This window comes from Eurypyga helias, unplaced genomic scaffold (assembly GCF_000690775.1).
Source record: "Eurypyga helias isolate BGI_N326 unplaced genomic scaffold, ASM69077v1 scaffold23146, whole genome shotgun sequence".
Classification (NCBI taxonomy): domain Eukaryota; kingdom Metazoa; phylum Chordata; class Aves; order Eurypygiformes; family Eurypygidae; genus Eurypyga; species Eurypyga helias.
Window position 1 is genome coordinate 13,211 of NW_010257633.1, and position 25,993 is coordinate 39,203.

At 47.7% G+C, this 25,993-nt stretch overlaps 1 protein-coding gene across 1 annotated transcript; it reads left to right on the forward strand.

The window, feature by feature from the left end:
• Positions 1–452: 452 nt before the first annotated feature.
• On the forward strand, positions 453–25,935 carry LOC104503260 (phospholipid-transporting ATPase IG-like; the record flags this gene model as incomplete). Its single annotated transcript, XM_010154095.1, has 19 exons — positions 453–495; positions 5,209–5,328; positions 7,608–7,697; positions 11,665–11,745; positions 12,716–12,823; positions 13,433–13,561; positions 15,950–16,053; positions 17,062–17,112; positions 17,993–18,057; positions 18,650–18,731; positions 19,102–19,252; positions 20,061–20,258; positions 21,133–21,294; positions 21,489–21,646; positions 22,535–22,606; positions 23,495–23,568; positions 24,229–24,332; positions 24,938–25,119; positions 25,668–25,935. Coding segments are annotated over 19 exons (2,242 nt in total), but the record flags the coding sequence as incomplete, so codon positions are not given.
• Positions 25,936–25,993: the final 58 nt, after the last annotated feature.

Consider the following 25,993-nt stretch of genomic DNA (forward strand, 5'->3'; position numbering starts at 1 on the left):
TGCCTGAGGTTTTTATTAGATCTTTTTTTCTATGAGTTATTTGTGTTTACTTTGTGGCTTGAAGATATCTTCAGCAAACATGAAAGGAGTTTCTTTCGATTAGTTCTGGTTTAGGTGCTTTCTGAAACTATAGTAAATCAAATGGTCGTGTGGTGGGGTTTTTTTGTGTGTGTGCGCCACTCTTTCTTTCTGGAAATGGGGCCAGCAGGTAGCACAGACATTTGTTTTCCATATGGGAGATAAAATTAAACACTGTTTTGCAGCTGCCCTAGAAATAGCCCACATAGAGTGGCTCGTTGTCAACAGCGGCTGCAGAGCGCAGGTTCACCTCTCCTGTTGAACTCTGTCTAACTGCATTAATTTTTAGCCAGACTTGCAAATTTTTACCTAGGTTTGCAACTTTTAGCAAGTGCTGGTCGGATCCTGTACATGGTGCTATGATGGACTCCCAGAAATTTGGGAGAGTGGATAAAGAGGAGCCTCTCCAGGAGGCTGGCGGGAGCTGTCGTGCCAGGGCAGGACACATTTATGGGAGAGGGGAAAGAGGCACAGAGGGAGGCTTGCCCAAACTCAGGCAATTTTGGGAGCACAGTGGGCTGCAAACATAATTCTTCCATCACCAATGCTTCAGTGGCTTTAAGTCATAAACGATGTTGGGTCATTAGTTGCGTCCGTGGGCATTTTTAGCTCTGGTCTAATGCCTTCAAATCATACCTGTTCCTAGCTCCTCAAAGAAAAGTTTGCAGTGAAATGCTAAGCTTCTGCTGACCTTCAGTGGGCACATTGATGTGTGTAAATGGGCTTTTAAAATTTGGACAGCCTAAGAAGATGGCTATTATCCCTAATGCCTTCTTTTTGAAACGGCTGCTTCTGGCATTAGGTGGCCTTTAAACAAAGTTGGAAGTAAAGTATAGGAGGGTTGGGTTACACCAAAATATTTAACAGAAATATGCTCTGTATCCAAGTTCCTCTCCGGCACGAGGAGGGCCGTACCGCGGCAGCAGCCCTTTGCCCTGCCACGTGTGTCTGCATCAGTGGTGACGATGCAGTTATTTGTTACTGCAGCCTGGGCGCCTGCTCCTGCCCGAGGTGGGAAGCGAAGGTAGAACGTGAGCTGCCAAGTCGGAAAGATGTTCCTGGCAGAACATCTTCGCCAGCCTCGTTTTTATCTCCTGTGATTTGTGTTTGACTCTGGCTGTTGTCTTCCAGCTGAGCTCCTTCAGCGCAGATCTGGTGTGGATGCTGTGCTGAGAGGCTGACTCGCTGGTGGGCTTGGGTAGATGCCGAGGGAGTGGAGCAGGAGCCCTGGACTGAAGCTTGAAACGTCACAGGAGACCCGCGTCTTTGGGGCTGGTCTTCAAGTGATGCAAACAGGGTAGTGGCTCTTCTCAAAAATACGTCCTCTGGATTCCTGGGGCGTGCGGTGTCCCCTGGGGTGCTGCTGTGTCTCTGCCAGCTGCTGGGCGCTCTTCTGGGTTGCTGGGGCACAGTACAGCAGAGAGGGCTCTGGGCTCGCCTACCAGCATCCCCACATCCTCGTGGCTGGGTGGGAGGATGCAGGGCGGCTTCCCACCATGCCATCCCGAGGCGGTGGGCAGTCTGGCGCTGCTGATCCCTATGGATATTCTCCCAGCACTCCTGCAAACACCACGCCTCAGGCAGAGGGAGGCGCTGAAGTGCATATGGGGAGGATGCAATTGTTTATTTTCTTAAATAATCCTCTTGGCATGCCTGGCTCTAAACAGCGGAAGAAACTCTGCGCCCTGTAGCACGGGCATAATAAAACCCCACCAGAGGCAGCCCTTTGAATTGTATCCAAGTAATATTTTCTTTTTATTTTGCCATCAGAATTAAGATTTTTGATGAAAGGCTGTCAGGAAAAGTCATCTAAATCCTCTCCCTGCTAATCTGCATATTTTATGATTTTCCCAAAAGCATGGCAGTTACTCCCTGTAAGTCTCTGTTGAGAGCCGTTATTAAGACTTGGCAACCTGTTAGCAGCCGGGCGAGCTCTTTGAGGTGGGCTTGTCAGAAGAAGAGCTTGTAATTGCCGACCTAATCCAACGCCTCTCGCCGTGGGTGTGGTCGTGACGTGCTGTCGTCGCGTCCGCTCGCTTTCTGGGAGGTGAAGAAAAAAAATGGAGAGCTGTGGCTTGAAGCCTTCCAGCTGCCCGCACGGCTGCGTGATGGTGTGACACCGTGGGGTGGTCCAAGGATGGGAAATGAAATGCTGGGAGCGGTGGGAGTCTGGTTAGAGCATGTCGCGAGGACTTCTCCCTCTGCTGCACCGTGGAGGGGGTCGTCTTTGTAGGAGATGCATCAAATAAATAACTGAAGGGGAGTTGAGGGGTGAAAGCTCACCTGGGAATTGGTGGAAGAGAGAGTGGTGGGCTTGGTTAGCTAACATACCACCCCTAGGGTCTGGCTTCTCTTCTTCGCATGCTCCGTGTTTTCCATGGCTAGCTATGGATAGTCTTGCAGACTAAATACTTGTGTGTATTTTTCAAGGAGGGTTTTAACCAGAGCGTTGTTGCTTCCGTGCCAACGCGTGTGTTTGGCAAACCCCTTTCCCACCGCTCTGCGGGCAGGGGAAGCTCTCGTTTCCTCCGTGCGCTGGAGGGATGCTCGCCCGGCATGCCTGGTGCCGGCTCCTGCCCGGGGATGTGACGGGAACCTCGGGCTTGGGGACAGTCCCTAAGGCAGCACATACATCAGGGACCCTTTTTTGGGTCTGGTTTCTAGTTCAGAAGTGCTGTTTGCTGCTGGTGATGGTGGGGCTGGGAGGGTGGTCAGCCTGTGCCTGGGTGGTGGCATTCCCTGGCTGGGAGCGTGTGCCTGCCTGGTCTGTGTCTGGGGGGCCGGCTGTGTGCGCTGGAGGTGGCAGCAGCTCCGGGGGTGCTGGTGGCTGCTGCTGGCTCCGCATCGCAACGGTGCAGGGACATGGTGCGAGAAACTTTCTTTTGCTCTAAGCAGCTGCCGCCGGAGGTCTGAGGACGGCTGTAGGGTTAAAGAGAGCGGTCAGCACACCGAGCCGGGTTTAGGCATGGTGTAAAAAACACTTCTTGAATTAAAGATGCTGCAGGCATGGGTGGGGAGCAGGGGGAAGGAAGAGCTGACGCTTCCTTTGAGCAGACGGTGCTCCCAGTGCAACAGGATCCGTTCAATTGCTGCTGCTCCAGGTACGTGAATAGGGCTGGCTTAGATTTTTTCCAAAAATCGTTGTTTATTTATTTTCTTACACTTTCCCCAAGCAGCAGTTAATCCCAGGCCTTGCTGTCTTAGTGTGATTGTTTTTCATGCACCTTTTCTCTAGCTGAATTTTGGGTGCAGCTTGACAAGCTGCCTGAGATGGCCCCTTCAGACAACTGAGATGCTGAGCTGGACCCGGGGCATGCCAGGAGCATCTGCCTGTGGTGAGCTGAGCCTATACTGGGCAGCTGACATGGAATAGGGATTTGGCATTTTTGGCACCTGCCCTGGTGGGGTTTCAAAGCAAACAAGCTCTAGGGTTGAGGATTAATAAGACTAAGTAGAGTATGAACGGTATCCACTGGTGTTTTAGCAGTCCTGCTGCCTGCTAATGCCCTTGAACCACGAACAGTGACAAGTATCTTCCCTGCTCATGTTTTAAAATCCAAAACCTTAACTCTGAGAAAACCATAGCCTGGCTTAAGACAACTCTTTTTCCCCCGCTACATCTCCACTTAGTGGGCATTTTAAGTTCACCTTCTAATTTTAAGTTCAGCCTTGCCAAACGCTTCCTGGTGCTGGCTGGATCTGCTCCCATGGCTGCGAGCATCTGTGGCAGGGACACTTATATGCAAGGTGGAACCTGGACAGAATGAGAAGCTGATTTTAAAACTATTGCACAGTTTTGTTTCTTTTTAAAATAGACTTTTCTGGTCCATCAAGGACCTTGCATGTGCTGGGCAGCCCAGAGGTGGGAGCTGATGGAAGCATTGCTTGTCTGCCTGAGAGCCTTCCCCAGGGCTGTAGCAGTGTCAGGGACATGCACCGCCTGTCACGAGTTTGCGAGTGTTCTTATAGGAAGTTGGAAATTTGATATGCAAGGGTTACATTTAATTACAAGAGAGCTGTTACTTTCATTGCATTCAGATACCTTGTTTACTTTGTGTTCCTTTAACACCATCTCTGTTGGATTGGGATCTTTGCTGGGTGCCATGACCTCCCCTGGGAAGCCTGCAAGGACTACGGCCACGGCTGGGTCTCTGCTAGAGCCCCATGTTGCCGGTTGCAAGTGTCCCTCGTAGCGCCGTGCAAGGGATGCTCTCCTCCCGCGGAGCCGCTCTGCTTCCCCTCCGAGTTCTTTCTGCTGCAGTTCCCCTCGTCCTTCCCCTGGCTGCTGTGGAACAGAGGGGCTGTCGTCAAGCTCCAGTGACAACCAGGTTCAGGTTTGCTTGCGACATCTCATTCTGCGTTAAAATAAACCCCCAGCGAGAGAAGCTGGCAACCCCAGCACCCCGTGGGTCTTTTGGAGGAGTTCGTGATGCGAGACTCTCTGCTTCGTTATTTCTGTGTTTATCCCAGATTTTAAAATAGCGGAAGCATACCTTTTTTTTAAGCTAAATCCCAAGTCTTTGGGCACCAGTGCAGTGGCGAGGCTTTTTGGGTGGACTTGAGAGTTTGACCAGAGAGCAAGTGTAAAGGAGGGTGCAGTTTCCATCGTCCTCTGTGGGGTCCTGGGGTGGAGGCTGGGGCTGCTGTAGAAACCCAAGGCTAAAGAACTCCAAGTCAGGACTAGGAAGAGACGTGTAGAAGATAAATTATATTCCTCATGACTTGAATTGCTTGATAAAGATATATTCTCTTCAAGCAGGACAAGTTGCCTGGCAGATGGGCAGAGGCTGCAGGTGCAGAGAGCAGCCGTCCTGCCTGAGGCAGGGGCGCGGTGGACGTGAGCAGTGACCTGCCCCGCGGGGTGTAGGATGGGCTGTGGTCCTGGGGGGTCGCTGCCTGGGCAGTGGTGAGCACCCCAGGCTGCAGGCTCAGCATTGCCTTGGTTTTGCTAAATGACCTTACGTATGCCTCTTCATTTTCTGTGCTTCCGCTGGGGTAGAAAAGTGAGGCTCCAGCTGCCTTATTTCCAGTGAACAGCCCGGTGCATTCAGAAGCTGGAAGGTGTTAATACAGATATTCGACTTTTTTGACCCCGGAGTTAATTTTTCCCTTTCCTGCTTGCCCTGACAGTGTGCCGGGGAAGAGAAGCGAGTCGGTACACGCACCGTGGTGGTCGGACACCGTCCAGTTTCGGAAACAGATGCGTACGTGGCACAGAAGTTCTGCGACAACAGGATTGTCTCATCCAAGGTGAGCTGGAGCCGGTGCATCGTGCACAGGTATTCCCTGCTCGTGCGTTACCCTGATTTTATTGATGGGTGGTTGTGAAATTGAGAAACTTTGCATTCCTCAAGGATGGACGCAAAGGTCCCTTTGCAAGCGGAGCAGCCTGGTCTATACCTTACACCACAGCTCCAGCCTCTCTGTTAATCTGGTGTTTCTTCCTGTCAATCCTAGTGGGAGGGCATACATGTCTCTTTCGTCTAGGCTGGATGAGAAGAAAGCACATGGACACTTTGGTTTCATCGGGGTTTTGGGGTGAGGGTTTTTTAAATCGTTTTCTGGCATTCCCCTCATGAAGGAAGGACAGGTTAAGTCTAGTGCAGCCTAAGACATGACAGCAGCTCAGATTTGCAAAAGGCAGTAGGCATTATTTGATACACAAGCAGAAAAATGATTCCCTTTTTGGTTTTTTGGGGGTTGTTTTTTTTGTTCTGTGGGTTTTCTCTCTCTTGAGATAGGACGAAAATAACCATGCTCTGTTTATCCCTTTGGATGAAAGGGGGAACATTCATACGGTATTAATGCAGCTTTTGTTTATGGTGGAAAACTGTGATGACACCCTTTTGCCTTCTGCTTAGCTTTTTTCCATGACATTCATGAAGCTATTTCAAAAGATTTGAAGCCAATTCGAGTAAAATATCAAACAAGTGGCATCCCATATTGTCAACACAGCTGGATACATACTATGTTGCTTAGGATTCATGATGCTCAGCATACAGTTAGGCTTCAGTGTTACTGTACTGGAGCTGTAAGGGGATTTTTCCCTCCATTCTTTTTTATACAGCCAGGGTGTGATTTGTTTTTATGTCTCTGAGCTGTCTGAGTTTATACTGGGCAAAAGTTTTAATTCAAACCATGTTTAACTCGTGTAATATTCCCATTGATCTAAAACACTCGAGGGTTATTCAGAGACAGCACCTTCCCCTGTTTCAATGTCCTTTCTGACAAATGGTTTGTTTTAGCACTAATTTTAATTCTTCCCTAATTTAATTTTGAATGTTGTCCTTCCTCTTTTTTTCCATTTGTATTTTCTAGGCATGGAGTCTTCTTAACTGACTAGTGGACATTGGTCTTAGAATCATAGAATGGTTTGGGTTCGAAGGGACCTTAAAGATCACCTAGTTCCACCCCCCCTGCTATGGGCAGGGACCCCTTCCACTAGACCAGGTTGCTCAAAGCCTCATCCAGCCTGGCCTTGAAGACAGCCAGGGATGGGGCATCCACAACATCTCTGGGCAACCTGTTCCAGTGCCTCACCACCCTCTCAGGGAAGAACTTCTTCCTGATATCTAATCTAAACCTCCCCACTTTCAATTTAAACCCATTACCCCTTGTCCTGTCACTACAGGCCCTTGTAAAAAGTCCCCCCCAGCACCCTTGTAGCCCCTTCAGGCACTGGAAGGTGCTATAAGGTCTCCCCGGAGCCTTCTCTTCTCCAGGCTGAACAAGCCCAACTCTCTCAGCCTGTCCCCATAGCAGAGGTGCTCCAGCCTTCGGAGCATCTTCGTGGCCTCCTCTGGTCTTGATACTTGGCTGCTTATTATTTGTTGTTTATTCAAGGCAGACTGAAAGATCAGATATTAGACCCATCATTTTCCATGTTGTTCTTAAATTCCAAACGTTTTCCAAGCAAACGATTCAGCAGCCGCCTTAAATTGATCCTGAAGCTCAACCTAATAACAAATTTGTATGGGCAACATGGCTTTTTTTTTTTCTTAGAAAAGCAACTCCAAGGGTTTTTTTTTTTTAACTTGGTTGGAGAAAAAACCCCTTTGCACTGTGCGTTGCCTCTTCATGAAATCATGTCTCCACAAATGCCTTCCTAGAAGTTTTCTGCTGCAACAGTTCTGTTGTTTTTATCTTCTTTTACTCTTTACCATCTCCAACCGTGTGGTTTGGGTTGTTTTGACAAAAGAGGAATAGTTGCCTACTTTAAAGCAAACAAACAAAAAACTCCCACGTAACTGAGAGACGCTTCCAACTGTTCAGTTGAGCCAGGGGACAGAGCCGGAGCTGGGCGCAGAAGCAGGAGCTCAGGGCAGCTCAGCATCCGGCTACATCACGATCCCGGTTTCAAAGCAGGGGCCTGGAATTTTGCCTGGAGCATGCTGGGCTGCTCTGACAGCTCACTGCGGTGCAGGGAAAACTCCTTTCTGATTTTGTTCAGATACTCCCCGTTTTGTAGCTCTAGTCCCCAGTCAACCCCATGCCTTGGTCTGTTTTGTGAGCCCCCTCTCTCCCCGCAGTACACCCTCTGGAACTTCCTCCCGAAGAACCTTTTTGAGCAGTTTAGAAGAATTGCCAACTTCTACTTCCTCATCATCTTCCTTGTGCAGGTAAGAGCTTAGATGCTGAGGCTGGGCTTTGTCTGTGTACTGGGGGGTAAGCACAGCTTGGGCAAGAACTGAGGTTCAAAACTGACTCTGTTGGTACTTAAAAGTGATTTGCTGTAATTTTAATTGGAAGCTGTGTTATAATTCTGGCACACCATCCAGGGCATGCTAACTGAAATATTTGGGCCTGTCGGAGATGTTTGAATGACTGCTGAAACAATTAAAAAACCATCTTGACTCTTTAACCATTAAGATCAGTCAGCTGGTGAAAATACATTTGATGCCACAGAATTAAGATCTGTTGTTTTTGTCATCTTTATTACTTCTGCTGCATAACTGTGTATTTTCTCAAGTAACATGATATATAAATATCTTGAGTTTCAAGACAAGCAGGAGAGATAGGCTGTACTCAATAAAATTCAGATTAGCATGAGCTTTGGGAATGAGAAGCTTCATGTATCTGCCCTACACAGACAAAATAACAAATTTTATACATGGACAAACTTTTTCTGCTCTGCATTGTGGCCTTGGATAAGGAGCAAATCCCGAATAGCCATTTTCTGTTCTGTCAGCCAGGAAGAAAAGTGGGCTGTCCAAATGCACTGGTGTGAAGGGAGTTTGGGAGAATCACCGCAGTGCATTTACTCGCCTTTTAATCCTGTCCTTGGGCATGGGCTCAGCAGACAACCTGCACTGGGACTGAAAATAGGCATCAAAAACTCTACCCCAGCAAATTAAATGGCACCATGCAGCTACTGCACACAGCCTGCTTTTCGATGACTTCTCTGGGGTTTTGGGGGTGCAGGTCTGTATTACTGCTCTCTTCTAGGCTGCAGGCTCAAAAGACGAGTGCCTAAAATGTTGTATCCTTACAGTAAAGAGTTATGGCTTCTTGTCATTTTCGTGGTTCCTGCAGAAATGTGGGAACCTCAAGACGAGGGCTGAGGTTGGCTCCTCCTGGCAGTGTTACCCGAAAGGCCAGCTTACCCCGACATCAGACAGCCCTTCTCACCGCTTGGTATCTCTGACGTTGCTCCGTTTTGTCAGAGGGAATTTGTAATTTGCTTTGAACTGAAGCGATGCCCCAGAGTCAGGATGTCCTTTTTGTGTAGCTGGCCATTCAGTGACGTGGTATTACGTTTACCTGTTGACCCTCTGGCCATGGAGAACATGGGATATTCTTGATTATACTTACAAAACTGGTCTCAGTTTAGCTGCTTACCCATTTTAGGCACAGGGATATGCAGGTGAGAGAAGAGCCTTGCTATTCCTCGTTGGTTTTATTCTGTGATTACCTCTGAAATAAGGGAGCAGCTCTCATGCTCTATTAGATTAAAAACAAACCCAGCTGAAGAAAACCCAGCCTGACAGCACTAACGCACTACTGCCCTGTAGAGTAACGGACTGCCCTGGGCTGCTTGTTGTTCTGGAGGTATCACTTGCCTTAAAAAGAGCACTCAGGGCAACTCCATTTAAAATACACAGGGTTATACCTTGATAAATGGCATCTATAGCTTAAATGTTGGTGCTTCTCTTTAAATTAGTAGAATCACCCTACATGCTGTATCAGGAGTTGAGGTGTCGTGGCACTTGGGGAATTGCCTGGGTGCATCTGCTGTACCTGCTGCTGAAACCCTTTATCAAAATGTCTGTTAGTCTGAGACTCCAAATTCAGCTCTTGTTTCAGAGAGAGAAAGCACATGCATTAAACATAAACCACCTATTAGTGCACTAGCAGGGATACAAAGAGCTGTTTCTTTGGTTCATCTATTGCAACGCTTAAAGGAAACTGTGAGTAAACTCCTGGTGTAAATGGCAGGCCTGGAGTGAGTGTGCTCCAAGTAGGTTTGTAGACAGACCAAGCTGATGGCAGTAATCTAATTTAGGAGGTGTCAGGAATGAAAAATGTCTCTTTTGATTGATGGAGATGACTTCTGGACTGTCATCTTCAGTCTCCTAAACAATGAGTTAGGAAGAAACTATTAAGTAACAGGAGGATCTTGTCACTTTTAAGTGGATCCAAATTTAGCTGTTGAAGTTCTAAAACAGCTCAAAAATAGCTTCAAAGGAGTCTGCCTTTGAAGTTCTGGCTCGTTGCTTGTGTGTCCCTCAGCTTTCAACCAGCTCTGAAGAGTAGTATCCAGCCACAGGATGCAATCTCCAAATACACAAATAAGTTATACCTGGGACTTCATCTAATTAATATTTGTGTTCATACATCTGTGATACAGCATTTGGGTGGACAGGAATTTTAGTGTTTGTTTAAACAAATACATATGATTGCAACTTGTCTGGTGCAGAAGACTGTCCTGCTGGGCAGCAGGAGGTCCTCTCCCTTGCCCTTCTCAGCTAAAAGCCAAAGTTGTTCTTGTGTTTCCAAGATTTATCCAATTTTTACAAGATAACTTTTGGCTGATTGGCCTCAACTGCAGTGCTGCTACCCCACTGAGCAGCCATCACGCATGCTGTGTGCGACATGTCCCTGTGACACTTGGCACCATCCTCACTCAAGGTTGTTCCTCCAAAGTCTGGTTTCTACCAGACCTTCTCTGTAGACATTTTACACCCATTTGAGTGAATGAGGGCTTTGTTCCTGGAAATACTTATTGGGTTTATCTTACCTTCACACTCATAGACCGCTTACCTGGCTGCTTCTTGTCATGTATGTCTTCCACCTCAATATCTTCTGGCTCTTCTCTCTTCAGGTCTAGTAGTGCAAGGTAATATGGCTGTGTGTAGTATTTCATAGAGTTAAAAAATTTCCACGTAGCTTCCTCCCAGCCAATAAGAGCGGTCCTGTCTTTAACGCAGTATTTTACGGGCAGCCTAAAGCAATAAATATACAGATGCTGCTGGTTGTGAGCATGCCAGATGAGGAGGGAGACAAAGTCCCTTTGTGGGGACACAAAGCCTTTCTGCTGAGCTTCCCCATCTCTTTTGTCACAGCGCTCACCATCTGCCTCTTGTGCTCCCGTCCTTTCCGGGTTTAATGGGAAAAATGGCCAATTTAGTGTGTCCTGGTTTGAAGGTGGGGCAAGGGCACAGCTTTTCCTCCTCTTATGTTATTTCCTCCTCATTATGTGCCTGTTCTGCTGTTCTTCCCCTTTGGGCCAAGTCATGATGCAGTCAGAAGAAAGAGCAGTTTCCCCCAGCCCGAAGGTTCAGTTAACGATGAAGGGGCTGGCTCGAGGCATGGTGTGAGCCCTGCACCAAGCTCGGGAAGGATCTGGCTATCTACCCCTAGGCCCTCGTGCCGTCTCTGTGCTTAAATCATGCTCTTAACTCCAGATTTCAGAGCTTAAAGGCAAAATATGGTTTTATGTTTTGCTTAAATATTCACACTCCATTCTACCATATATTTCCTAGGTAATTTGGGCTGGTGCGTGTTATGTTTAACCTCTGGGTGTCAGCGGTTCAAGATGACTGACAATGTCCTCTCTCATAACTAGCTGTGTTTTGGGTTTCAGCTGTGCCCTGCCTTCACTGCCAAAGAGGACAAATGACCCTCCTGTGGCTCAGTGAGAAATGAGGGTGTTTTTCACTTCATGCATTGCTGTTGCCTCTGCCCCATCCTCCTTCCCTGCCTCAGTCCTCTCCAGCGCATCCAATGGTTGGAGCAGGCTTGTTGGCATCAGTACTTGAAGTCATTGCATCCCCAGCAGCCCATCCAGGCTTCCCCACTGGGGCAAAGTCAAATTAGGTTTTAAGCTACTTCTGATGGGTTTTTTTTTCCCACCTGAGGACATTCCACAGTCTTCAGAAGGAGGGACTGTAGTCTTCTTGTGAAGGAGAGCACTCCTGAGGGTGTCTGTGCCTGTCCTCACGTTCCCTTTCCTTCTCTCCCTTCTCTGCTGGGCTGTGACTTATCCCCAGTGGCCTGAGCACCCTTTTTCCCCCATTACCAGAGATTTTATATCTTCTGCTGCCTGAAAACCAGTTGTCAGCAGTATGGTTTTTTTCCTCTCTGCAGGTGATAGTGGACACCCCGACCAGCCCAGTGACCAGCGGGCTCCCACTTTTCTTTGTCATCACGGTCACAGCTATCAAACAGGTATTGGTGTCAGTGTGGAAGGTGCTCTCTGGGACATACGGTAGAAAAAATGTATTTGAATATACTCAGAAGTCATCAAAACAGGCTGGTAGCTTTGGTGAACCCTTCTCAGAAGGTCAGACATGCTTTTCAAGAGAAAGGTGCATGTTGAGTGTGGTTATTGGTCTCTTTTGGCAGCGTAAAGCATCTTTGCAGGTACTGTAGTAAGCAAGCGTGAGGGTCAGCAAAGGATAGTGCTGTCGTTCTGGTTTTACTTGAATTTGTCTTCTCTTTTTAGAAACGCTCGCTGAGTGTTTGCAGAGACGTGCTCCAAATATAGCCCGCGCTCTGCTCCCGTGTTGGTAAATGGAAAGGATGGGTTCTGTTAACCACTCAGCTAGCCCCGAAAATGTAGTCATCTTCTTCCTCTTGCGGTGTTAAAAGCCCTTTTTCCATCGTACACACATGTGCCATTTAAAATTTCCTCTGCGGAAGGATTGAATAATAAAAGCAGTTTCATCTGCGGGGGCCAGAAAGGGAGAGTTAGAGTAAAATCTATCTGCTTCAAATCTGACTGTTCTATTCTTTCAGCGAAGACCAAAGGGGAAGAGTCTCATCCTGCGTTACCATAGGAAAGAGTCGCAGGGTGCTGAGTGTATTATTCCTATTGTCAGCCTGTTCTTGCCAATACAGAGAATAATAGAAACACGTTACAGTAATTTAGCTGCTCGTTGCATGCGCTGCATATAGATTATTTTTGTGTGTTATTTTAATCTGTTCTGAATCTGTCAAATATGCATATGAAGTTTTTAAAACAAATTGATTCATTCTGAGCTACCCCGGTTGATGTTTTGTCAGGCACTGAGGAGGTCTGAGGGCTGCTGGATTTTTTTATTCATTTTTTTAGTCTCTGTCTCTGTCCCCGCTCATCCGTCGGCATTAGTTTACTTGCTTGGTTACGAGTTCGTGTTGCCTGTATTTGTGTTCCCAGGGATACGAGGACTGGCTGAGGCACAGAGCTGACAACGAAGTGAACAAAAGCAATGTCTTCATCATCGAAAAGGCAAAGCAAGTGCAGAAAGAGAGTGAAAAAATCAAGGTAACTGTTCACAGAGAACTCGCGTGTGGTAATCGTTGGAGCTGCTGGGAACACGAGGGTGCGTGGCAAGGTGGCGAGGGCAGGGGAGGAGGGATGTACTGCTGTCAGAGCTGCCCCCGCGTGCTCTCTTTCAGACGAGATGCTCAGAGAGCCGTTCCCGCTTAAGCTCGAGCTGCCTTTGTTTGATTGCTTTTGAAAAGCTGTCTCACAAAAGCTGTACTGGGGCTGACAAGTAACAGATCTGTCAGCGTTTTGCGCTTCTCCGGGACAGGCAGTCCTCTTCTATTCCCAACTCTCCCAAGGACACCAGTAAAGTACACTAGCTTTCACGTTCGTTTATCACACCGCGCTTCAGACAAGTACAGAGTCTTTTGCTCTGTCGAGATTTAGCAGAGCAATAAATACAGTCTGTGCCACATGGGCGCCCTGAGTTGGTGCTGGGCTGGATCGGCCCGTCGGGCTGTGATTGCTCCGGGACCCGTGCCGCTCTTGAACCCAGATTTCCCTTTTAGCCAAGGTGATTTCTCTGAGGCTTAGAGAGCAGCAAAATCCATAACCATCTAATAACAACCGAGAGGGCGCTTCATGTAAACGTTTCCTTTCTGCCAGGTTGGAGACATAGTAGAAGTGAAAGCAGATGAGACCTTTCCCTGTGACTTGATATTTTTGGCCTCAAGCAGCATTGACGGGACCTGTTACGTCACTACGGCGAGTCTTGATGGCGAGTCCAATTTCAAGGTGACGGGGATGGATGGGGCGGCATCCGGGAGCTGGTGCTCTGGGGTACTCGGGTGCCTGGAGCTGCCACCAAAGTCAGCACTTGTGCGGGGGAGGGTGTGTGATTAACTGGAGCCCATCCCTCTGGCCTTGCGGCTGTATTTACAGCTCTTCCCTCTGCCTGTTCCCAGTGTGTCAGCACCGAAGTGCCCCGGGGATTCTTTGGTTTCTGTTTTGTCTCCAACAGCCGTTTCTGCTGGCACGGCCCCAGTTTGAATCGATCTTTATTGACGGGGCTTCGCTGCTGTATGGCGATCACGGGAAGCGCGTTGGTGCTTGCCCGCTCCAGCCGCGCGGCGCGGGGTCTGGCACGTGGGTAAAGCAGTGCCTGCAGCTGCTTCGGCTCCCGTTCCGCTGCCAACGCATCTGTTGTTTAACCGGGCGTGAGATCTGGGACTTTCTGAGGCAAGATGCCTAGGTTCACGTGGGGAATTTTTCACCAACTGAAGAAAAATCTTTCTTCTGGTGGTTGGTTCTTTTTTTTTTTTCTCTCCCTGAATCAAGCAGTGAAATTCAATATTAGTCTTGCTCAGGATGAATCTGCTCCTTAGTTTATTTTCTTTATTCATCCTCAGCCTCTCTAAACTAAAGAAAGAAACAGCGACAACAGCAACGTCAGAACACATGAAATTTTGGTTGTGTTTGATAAATATTTATGTACATACTAGCAGCTGCAGTAGTTAAGAGTGGAACACGCTTTAAAATGACATGATTCCTTCCGGCATGCTCTGAAGTTAGTGGGAATACCACTGTCGATCTGAGATGCAGTGTACAGGGTCTCTTTATGGGAGACTGTTAATTAGTACTTGAAATCTTGTGCAGGAGCTGATGCAGTGCTGGTGCACTGTACTGGTTCCACTGGTGAAGAGGAGTGGAGCTTTGAGGTGGCTTGAGGCTAAAAATAGCTAATCATGTTAAACAGGCAATTGCTTATTTGTGTCAGGTGTATTATATGCGTGAGTTCTGCAGCATCTTGGCTCTTACTAACTTTTGAGTCTGTAAGTGTAGTGCTGAATTTCTATATCAAGCACGGTGGTGTTTTTTTTTCTGTGTTTGTGGATTCCTGTATGTGACTGGGAGCTGTCTCCTGTTTCCTGATGAGATGAAGATGAGTTTGAAAGGGGAAGAGGGAATAGAAAAGCAAGTGCTGTTTGGAGAAATAGGTCTGACATTAGGAACGAGGGTTGGCTGCAAAAGGGTAGTGAGGGAAGCATAGTCAGGTGCTCACAAAACCTCATCTGCACGGGTATCTGCTGCCTACCTGGTGGGGATTTCTCTGGTATTTGGGGCATGTCAGGTCGAGGCATGGGAAAGATGCTTGGTTAAAGGAAGCTGGAGCAGAACTATAAAAGGGATTTAGTCAGGGCTCTGTCTTTGAAGAGCAAATCTTCGGTCAGACGTTATCTAGAAGAACATGTGTTTTCTAAATACACCGAGGGACTGAGGACGTAAAGATTGTGGAATTGATTAGGAGGCAGCTTTGAAATACCACTCAGTAATTGCACAGTGTCCATGGCGACAGGAGATGCAGATGCAAAACCCTGCGCAGCGGTAGGGTTGGATACTGGGCACTGCAGGAACAGTTTTGAGTTGTTTCACAAACACTCTGATGCATACCAGAGGGGAGTGTGTGTCCGCTTTCAGTAAGAAAAGCCAGGAAGGTTACTGAAACGGCATGAAGGTGGGGATTTATGGGGTCATGACTACAGCGTGCGTAACCTAACGGTTCCTCCTGGGATGCGCAAGGAGGGGAAGGCAAACGTAAGGAGTGGAGGAAGCTTGTTAATGAATTTGTTTATGGAGATGGATTGAGGCAGCCCGCCGTGACTTGGAGCTCTGAGTAGCTCCTATAAATAGAGCCTGGAAGGCAGTGAGCGCATCCTTCATGGGCTTTCCAGTTAATTGTGAGAGAAGAACCTTCGCAGCAGCAGCTGCTAAAAATAGCTTGGAGTCTGTCGGTGCTCTGCCTGATCCCTGGGCGCTGGGGCTGGTGTCTAATTACCTTCAGGAGGGTTGGGGGTCCCCGGGAGGCACCTGCTGCCTCCCCCCAACTCCAGCCAGGGTGGCAGCAAGTCCCCAGGGAAAAAACTAAGATGCTGTGCTTTTGGTGCACACCTTACAGAACAGATACCCAGCAGCACATCCCTGCTGCCGTTTCTCTTAAGCTTATTGACTTCAGTCTTTTTCTGAGATGCTTCAGCTGCTTTGTGGGAGAGGGGCCAGGGCTGGGGTGAGCTGCTGGCGCTGACAAGCCTTTGCACAGTGAGATTTTACGTAATGGGGTATAAAACTTGGGGATGGGCGGTGTTACTGGGGGCTCATGGTGACACCGCCTGTTTCTCTGCCCAGACTCACTACGCAGTGCGGGACACCACTGTGCTCTGTACGGATGAAGCCATTGACACCCTCACTGCCACCATCGAGTGTGAACAGCCACAGCCTGACCTCTACAAGTGAGTCTGCCCCTCCTGCCTGGTGTCATCTCAGTTAGGGGATCCAACAGTTGCAGTTCAGCAAATGAAGGGTGTTTTCTGTTCATCAGAGACTGAAAGGTTCCCGAGGCAGCGATAAGCTGCAGGGCTTCTTCCAGATGAGGATGGTAAAGTGGACTCTGGACTTCTTCAGGGCTCAGTTTCTTTGGAGCAAAACCTCCCCGGTGTAACACTTGTAGTGGTGTAATGTGGTGTAATTTTGCCAGCTCAGTGGTAGTAATGATCCGTGTGCCTATTCTTATGCCGCTCTACCTTCCAAGTAAAATCACAGTATCATAAAATCTTTTAGGTTGGACCATTAATATCGAGTCCAACTGTTAACCCAGCACTGCCAAGTTCACCACTAAACCATGTCCATAAGCACCCCATTTACACATCTTTTAAATCCCTCCAGGGATGGTGACTTCACTACTTCCCTGGGCAGCCTGTTCCAATGCCTGACAGCCCTTCCTGGGAAGAAATTTTTCCTAATATCCAATCTAAACCTTCCCTGGCGCAACCCGAGACTGTTTCCTCTTGTCTTGTTACTTGGGAGAAGAGACCAACCCCTGCCCCAACCTCCTTTCGGGCAGTTGTAGGGAGTGATAAGGTCTACCCTGAGCCTCCTCCAGGCTGGATGAATGTAGCTGAATGACTTCCAGGAGTAAGCTGTCTTTGTGGTTAAATCTCATGAAGGATGTTGCTGGGGTGTGTTGTTCTCTGCAGTGGGAGTGGGCTGAGCTGCTTAGGCTGGATCAGGTCCTGCTGCTCCGCTGGTGGGTGGCAGCCGGGGGCACCCTGGCTGCGGGCAGTGTGTGGTTTCCATCTCTCCCAAGCACAGCAACCCCTCTGAAGTGTTCAGCTCTCAGATGCACTCGCTGATGTGTTTGTTTCCACCTCCTGTCAATGACTTTTTTCTTAGTATGTCTGTAGCAGCTCCTAATAAGGTCAATGTGTTTTTAATACAAGTTTCTGTCATTGCTATTGCAGATTTGTTGGAAGAATTATCATCTACAGAAGCAACCAAGAGCCCATAGCCAGGTTGGTCTTGCAGCTGCCTCGCTGGCCCTCCTCAAAGAGGTTGGGCATCGACATCGGATTTCAAGGATCTGAACTTGTGCTGATGTCATTAGGGAATGATTGTTTTCTTTAACCATTCCAAATATTTCCTTATTAAGGGGAGGGGGTTGTAGTTAAGCTCACCACTTAAGCTCTTCTGCCCTCCTGAAATTTGTTTGAGCCCCTCCTGGGGAAGCTGTGCAGGACCGCTCGGTAACGTCCTCCCTGCCAACAGGGAAAAACTTTACCAGGCAGTTGCAAAAAAATTGTTATTTGAGGGAAAGCAAAATCTTAAACATCAATCAGGATGTGGTTTGGGGAAAAAAATAAGCAAATAATGTTTAGAAGTCATCAAAAGCAGATGGCTGTCACCAGAGCGGCGCTGGCCGTGTTTCATGCTGTGGTGGATCTACCTGGACCCTAGAAGCACCAGAGGGTAATGGATGGGGGTTTTCAAAGAGAAATAAAAACACTGTGGGAACAAAATAAGCCATTGACTTTGATGGCACCATTGATTGACTGTGCTGAGATCGACAGGTTTTAAGTGCTTTTAAAATCAAGTTTTTGTGTAAGTACTAGAGCATATTAGATCTGAACGTTTTGCACTTATTCCTCAAGTGCCTACTGATAATCCCCCATTAAATTTTGAACTTGGAGCACCAAAAATAGTCTGCATGAGATTAAATGGAAATGTAAGTAATATAAAGAGTAAAACAAACTCAAGCAATGCCTGTCTTAACGTATAAATCAAGTAATCGACTCGAGCATCTGATTAGCTTTATAATCTCTCTCTGGGTCTGAATTATGGAGACGTTTGAATGTTCTTTGAGTTATGTAATGTTATAACTTCTTTCATGTTTAGGTCTTTGGGTCCTGAAAACCTGTTGCTGAAAGGTGCTACCCTCAAAAATACCAAGAAGATTTATGGTGAACAGTTTATTATTATTATTTATTTAAATGGTTCTGACAAATAATGACAAATGTAGATGCTCATCACTAAATCTGGAGAGGGAAAATGCTGCTCTGCTGCCTGTCTGCCAGGGCTTTACATTTGCCTTCAGTGTGCAAACTGATGGCAAAGTTTACAGGTTGAACTTAGGAGATACTGATTGTATCTGCGGTGCTGCCAAGCTGTTCTGGTTGTACTAACACACCTGAGCAAGGTTTTCTTTTGCCTTGAGATGCAAAGAGCAGGGAGTTGTTCCCAAATCCTTTGCTGAAAATGTGTGCTAGGCTCACAGTCCAGGCCACTGGTGACTGAGGCTGATGGCTGTTACAGAAGATGGATGATAATTCTGACTGCATGTGATCCATAGGCTCCTGCCGAGTGCTCTGAGATATGCAATTACACTACCCAGCAGCCACAGAGGTGTCTGTAGTTGAACAGCCCTTGGGTAATGCCTCTTCTTCAGCTGGGATTCGAGTCTCATATAAACACCAGTGCCCCCTACGGCTAAATGCAAGCTGGGTCCCTCCTGGGCTGCGAGTCCCTTATGAGCCCTGCTTTAATACCCTGTAGGAGTTGCAGTCTATACTGGAATGGAAACGAAAATGGCTTTGAACTACCAAGGGAAATCTCAGAAACGGTCTGCTGTGGAAAAGTGAGTATTTATAGTCAGCAAAAAAATCTGTATAAGCTGGTGGGGTTTTTTTTCCATGGATGACTTGTACAGAAATAATCCCCTAATCTGCTGTCTTTTGTTTCAGATGCTCTCTGATTGCATAGGAAATCTGTATATTTGGTTAAGCGTATCTTTCCAGAAGTTGCATCATTTAGTAGCTTTTTTTTTATTTAAAAACAAAATTAGGAAATGTTAAAATATATGAACTGGCCCTGAATATCAGCACTGTCAAAAGCACTTGTTCTGTAATTCCCTTCTTAAAAGTAAGGAAGCCTTGTTCCTGCTTATTTGCATGATTTTCTATATAAAAATAGCTGCAAGAATTTAAAAAAGAAACCTGTTTTTTCAGATCTATCAACGCTTTCTTGATAGTGTATTTGTGCATCCTATTGAGCAAGGCTACTGTGTGCACGACTCTGAAATATGTCTGGCAGAGCAATCCATCTAATGATGAGCCTTGGTACAACGAAAAGACTAAAAAAGAGAGGGAGACGTTCAAGGTAAGTGGATTTGTGTTTGAGCACCTCCCCCAGCGTTCGTTATTCTGACGGTTTTATTTAATCTGATAGTGTCTGCTGCCGGCCCCTGCGAGTCCTGTTTGCTCGCTGGAAGTGCTGTCATGTCCTTCAGCCTCTGCTGCTGTCTGTGTTTCTTTCCTGCCTCTCTTGTGCTTGCGCGCAGGGATGCTTGCGTGGAGTGGGGCAAAGCATAAATAAATACTCCATGTTACAGAAATGCAGCGGCCCATTTAACCTGGATCCTTATCTGAACTTGAGCTGTCTTTCAGCTCTGAGTGGGTAAACTTAAATTGAGGCCACGTCAACTGGCTTCTTAAACTTGCCGAGACGTGGGCAGTCAAGCCTGAAAGAGTGAGTGTAAGTGTGCAGAAATCGGTTATTTGATGGATTATTGAGTAGGACTTAGAGGGATGTCCCTGCATCAGTCTTGGCTGGTCTCAAGCCACTCGCTCCTTGTTTCTAGTTACTTGAGATCAAAATGAGCCTGTAGCACTATGTTCTTAAGAGGAATATACTTGAATAAAACATTGTTTTCATCACTATGAAGCAGTGAGATATACTCTTGTGTTATGCCCGTGTAGATCTGCAGGAGACAGTGAGGTTTTCTGCATCAAAGGAAAACGGCATTTGGCCCTTGATCTTAGCTGTATTCATTTTCAGGTTGTTTTTGTCTATTTAACCTTAGGAGTAAAGCTGTCTAAAACCCCAAAAACCCCAGAGGTGTTGCTGTAAACTACCCCTGAGTTACACCTGATGGCACAGACTGCATCTTCTCCTCTTTCCATTGCAGGTCTTGCGGATGTTCACGGATTTCTTATCCTTTATGGTCCTCTTCAATTTTATTATCCCAGTCTCCATGTACGTTACAGTAGAGATGCAGAAGTTCTTGGGTTCCTTCTTCATCTCTTGGGACAAGGAGATGTACGACGAAGACATAAAAGAGGGGGCGTTGGTGAACACCTCAGACCTGAACGAAGAGCTGGGGCAGGTCAGAATGTGCTCTGTTTGCATCTGCTTGGATGAAAATGTCCTCTGTGATAGGAAACCTTGTTGTGGCAGTCACTCGCAGTCCCCTCGGGGCAGAGCTTCAGCCGGTTTGGTGGTGCTTTCCATTTAATGTGATTCCACTCGCTCTGCAAAATGGATAAGGTTATAAATAGTGCATGAAAGAGCAGGAATTGGGTCATGCCAATTGTTTCCATACTGGGGACTATCAGGCGCAGCGCTCTGCGTGTCAGGGTGGTTTGCTTTCGCTGCTTCAATTAAAAATTAAAAATCCCGTGTCTCTTTGAGGATTAACAAAAATGCCTGCCCAGTTGTGTCTCAGGGCATGTAGTGCACATGCAGCCGTGCTGCTGCTGGCTTTGCCTTTTGAATCTATGTCAGGAGAGAATGAGTGGGGGCTATCAGTAGGGCCTCCTGCTTTTTGTTTTGCTTAAAAAAAAACCCTGAAAACCCAATTTTGAGTAGTAATTACTCATTTAAATACAGCACCAAGATGAAGACCCCCCCAGAGGAGGCAGCAGACCTGCAGGAGCAGCTATATATGCACTAGGAGCTATAGCAAAATACCTCATAAAGAGGATGAGGGGAAAACAAAGAGCCTGGAAACAGATTTTAAGTCTTCAGGATCTGCCTCCTGCCACCCGTGCAAAACCACTCGAAAACAAAGGAGCTGGTCAGAGAAGCAAAATAGTAAAACTACCCAGTGTTGTATGTCCCATGGGGCACCTGTGGTTTTGGGGGACCAGGTTAGGATAGCAGATGCTCTAAAATGCCCCAGCCTCTTCGGTTTTGGGGACGCGCCTTCCCTGGTGCGTGGGGCTGGGGTGCAGCAAGGCAGCCTGCCTGCTTACTTCTAGGTGGAGTACGTCTTCACGGACAAAACCGGGACCCTGACGGAGAACAGCATGGAGTTCATCGAGTGCTGCATAGACGGGCACAAGTACCAAGACTGCATTTCGGAGGTGGATGGCTTCTCTCAGACCGATGGGCCTCTAAAATATTATGGCAAAGCAGAAAAGGTAAGAAACCAGCGTGCTGATGACTGTTAGGGTTTTGTGGTCAGCTCCTGGCTGGGTAAACACAGCAGAAGCTGGGAGGGTGGGGTGGGGTTGGTTTTAAAATCTGCATACACAGAAATCACAACCAAGTGCTGGGAGGTGGGTTCGGTGCATGGCATTGAGCTGGTAACGAGCCCTCCTTCACTCCTGCCTAGAGCCGCGAGGAGCTGTTCCTGCGAGCCCTCTGCCTGTGCCACACCGTGCAGATCAAGGAGGCAGACCAGGTGGATGGGCTGATAGGACATCCAGAACGCAAATACACCTATATCTCCTCTTCCCCGGATGAAATTGCTTTGGTGAAAGGCGCAGAAAAGTAAGACTGTGAAGATGTTGGGGTTTTTTCTTCCCTCTCCCCCAGTGGGAGCGAGGTGAGGGTTATCTGAAGGTGGCAGAACCCTTTCCCTCAGTCAAGACTCCATCTTGAGGAGGGCCTAACCCTCAGCCCTGTGAAGCCATGTGAGCCTGTGGGTTTAAAATGAGCTCTCTGTAAAAAGGATGCTCTGCAGAGGGTCTCCACGAGCAGCTTCCTGGGAGGCCGTGGTTTGATTTCACTGCTGAGAGCAGCCCCAAGGCGATGGGGCAGAGGGTCCTTTGCTGGAGCCCCCATGGCCATGTGTTTTAATCCCCAAGAAGTGGAGACCAGTGCATATATTACAGCCAAATTGCTTCCTTGGTGCGCAGTGACAAAATAATAGGATGGGTGAATTTTATCAAACCCACATCTGAATCCTGCCCAAGATGCTCAAGGCCAGGCTGGATGAGGCTTGGAGCAACCTAGTCTAGTGGAAGGTGTCCCTGCCCATGGCAGGGGGGTTGGAACTGGATGATCTTTAAGGTCCCTTCCAACCCAAACCATTCTGTGATTCCATGCTATTTGCAGCCCATAGGTTTTAGAGGGGGGGCTGTCGCAGCTGTATACACTTGCTCATGGCTTGTAAATCTGCCGGAGTCTCAGGGGCCTGTGTCCAGAGGCTCTCAGCATCTGTGCCCTGCGGTGCCCAGCTCTACAGGTGATGGGAGCAGTGCCAGAACATCATGGCAGCCTGTGTGGAGCAAGCAAACATCTAGCCAAGCTTTTTAGCTCTGGCTTTCTAGCTTTGCTCTTCTCCGCAGTACAGGAGGTGAAACGAGAAGGCTGTTAATATATAATATGTGCCAATGGGTGCTTTCAATGTTGTTCTGTCCTTTTGTTTATTGACAGGTATGGTTTCACTTTTCTAGGACTTGAAAATGATTTCATGAAAATACGAAACCAAAAGAATGAAACCGAAATGTAAGTGCTGCAGGGGCTGCCAAGAAAGGGGGTGCTGGTGCTGCACCCCCTCCCGCACAGCTTAGTCCAGTTTGGCCAGCGTGGCCCACCCAGCCAGCTCAGAGCTCTTCTGTGAGGGCCCTCAGACCATGCTGACCTGCCCGAAAACTCCTGTCCTCTTGGCAGAGCACGGCACAGCAAGGTGCAGGCTGGAAGGCTCGCTTGCAAACATCTGCTGTTGGTTTTAGTGAGGGCTAAATTCAGGTCCCTTATGTGCCTGCAGGCCCTTGCATGTATCCTTCATCCATGCCCGGCTGTGCGGGCGGCTTTCAGGATGCAGAGGGTGGTTACTGACCTTAGGGACAGCGGCTGAGCCTCGCAGCAGCGTACTCCTAAGCCTAAACTGTGTGATATGGCTCCCTTCCCTCTAACTTTTTTCCCCTCATGAGCTGGAAATAAGCAGACTTTACCCTGTGCTCACAGCTCGGGGGACATCTGGGAGTCACTGACCTAATCCCAGCACCCCCTGAGAAGTTGTCTTCACAAGCAAGTTTCACTTCTTACCCTCCTTACGGCGAAACTCCTTGTTTAAACGCCAGGAACTGCTTGTGCATCCATGGGCAGGGAGTAGATGGAGCCCAGCCGCAGGCTACAACCCAAAGCTTTGCTGTCTGGTGGGAGGTGTCAGGTGTGCACCCACACCCTCACCCCCCTGCTCAAAGCAGCGCTGGAGTTGGGTTTTTTTATGTGGCTTTCCTCTGCAGTAGCTGTAAAAAGTATGTTGCCCCGTGGGTGCTGCCACTCGTAGGGCGTATTGATTTCTGCAGCTCGTTGTTAGTGATTTTCTGTCTGAAATAGCTATTTTTCTTTTACTGAGTCTAAGCACTGTTTGTTTGGGTTTTTTTTAAGGTACCAACTTCTCCATGTGTTGAACTTCGATCCTGTCCGTCGTCGTATGAGTGTCATTGTGAGAACCACTACGGGTAAGGTTAAAACCCATTTCTGGACAGTGTCCACAGATAGAAAACACAGCCTCTTTATTCCTCTACTGAGCGTGCGTAATGCCACGTGCTGTAACGCAGAGGCTAAGCTGGTCTGATTAAATTCTGTACTGGATCTGGTTGGGATAGAGTTAATTTTCTCCATATCTGCTGCTGGCCCCCAATGGCTGCTAAGGGGAGATGGAGACAGGGACCCATGAAGAGCTCCCTGCTCGCCTTCTTCCAGCCTGGAGGTACAAGTACAGGGAGGAACTATGTGAGACCTTCCCCTGAGCAGGATGGGTTTTCATGGGAATAGCAGACAGAAAATCAGAGGTCACCATCCTTCTCAGATGTCAGTCCCGTAAGGTATGGGATGCTGGTTTTACCCTTCCTGAAAAGGTTGCCAAGGCTTCTAAATAAACTGCTTTGTCCAGCCTGTTGCAGAAAGTTTGCTCGGAGGCAGGTAAGGACACCCCATATCCCAGCCTGGGGTCAAACAGGGGTTATTGCAAGGCCATGATTGGTAGGCAAACGGGCTTCTACCAGTTCCTTCTTTAGTCCTGCCAGATTTCCTCCCTCTGCATCACTTGCTGGCTATTGAATCTGTTAAGTCTTTCCACACCTCGTAAATGCTATAAACTGTTTATTATTTGCTTTTAGGAAAGTTGCTTCTCTTCTGTAAAGGAGCAGATTCCTCTATTTTTCCAAGGGTGCAGCAGGAAGAAATCCAGCAAACGAAAGTCCACGTGGACCGCAACGCTATGGTGAGCATGCGGCTGGAATTTGGCTGGCTCCTGGGGTCAGGAAAGCCTTATTCCGAAAATAAGGATGTGACCTTGCTTTGGAGGGAAGTGTTGAAAATCTGAGTGTCACCTCACATTGTTTGGAAGCCAGGCTTCTTTCCTTTTCTGTTTCTTTGGCTTCCAACGTTTATTTGACTTTCAATATACTTATATGGTCTCCGTCACAGTTGTGTCCCAGCATCTGCCAAGCAAGTTAAAAATAGAAATAACAATAGCAGGCTGTTTTCTCCAGGGGGAGAAGAGCCTGGTCCCAGTCGTGGGGACACCCTGGTCCCCACTATCCCTGCTGGATGCACGCTCTTGGCTCTGGTCCTTCTCCTGTTTTCTGCTGTGTTACATGCACATTACAAGCATAACCATGGTTGCTATGATGGGAAGAAGTTACTGTATAAACACAAAAAAATTGGTCTTTTGACTCAAGCCAACAAATCATCATTGCTATCAGGGTCAGTACTGGCAGAAAGCACTGATGGTGGAGAAAAGCACTAGCCCTAAAGTGAGAAGCTGTAGAAAAATCTGGTTTAAGGCACTTATCCACTTTTATTTTCTTTCCCTCTCCTTACAAGGATGGCTACAGAACGCTTTGCGTGGCATTCAAAGAACTAACACAAAAGGAGTATGAGAAAATTGACAGACAACTTAATGAAGCTAAGATGGCTCTGCAGGACAGGGAGGAAAAGATGGCAAAGGTTTTTGAAGACACAGAAGCAGACATGCACTTGATTGGGGCTACTGCGGTAGAAGACAGGTAAAGAGGTGACCCCCACCACCAGGTGACACTGGTACCTGCGGTTTCTCCCCGGTGTTGCATCGTGGCCCTGACTCGCCGTGGCGTGGAACTGAGCAGCCAGGCAGATGCTGCAAGTGTCATGGGCAATTAATTACTCAGTGGTACAACCCATTACACAGTGCCCTAGTTGCTCAAATTGGCTGGTGTAGTAGGAATTAGGATTTATTAATGAAACTACAGAAGTACGTGTGCTTCTAGAAAGTGAATTAAGCGTGCAGCGTTAATTTGCACATCAAAACAAATCCAGTTGTAGTAACTGCATGTGTAAATTAAACACTTATTCTTGACTCTTAGGTCTCACAGTATAATGCAGTGGTTTTCTTTTTGGCTGGAAATAAGAATTTGGGATTGCTGACTTCTAATCCTTACTCCTGTGGCAGTGGTCTCTCCAGAACAGGGAAAATCAATGAACTCCTCTCTAGCTGGTATTTCTTACCAGCAAAATAAGGGTTATATGGATTAACTGTGGGCCAGCCTGAGGATTGATGTTTGGCTTCTGCTTGCAGGCTGCAGGAGCAGTCGGCAGAGACGATAGAAGCTCTGCACGCAGCCGGCATGAAGGTTTGGGTGCTGACGGGTGACAAGATGGAAACTGCCAAATCCACCTGCTACGCTTGCAGGCTTTTCCAGACCAGCACCGAGCTGCTGGAGCTGACGGCGAAAACAGTGGGCGAGAGTGAAAGAAAGGAGGATCGGCTCCATGAGCTGCTGATGGAGTACCATAAAAAGCTGATTCAGGATGTTCCCAAAAACCGGGGAGGCCTGAAGAGGTAAGTGAGCAACAGTCATGGAATATTTTAGATTGGAAAAGACCTAAAGATCATCAAGTCCA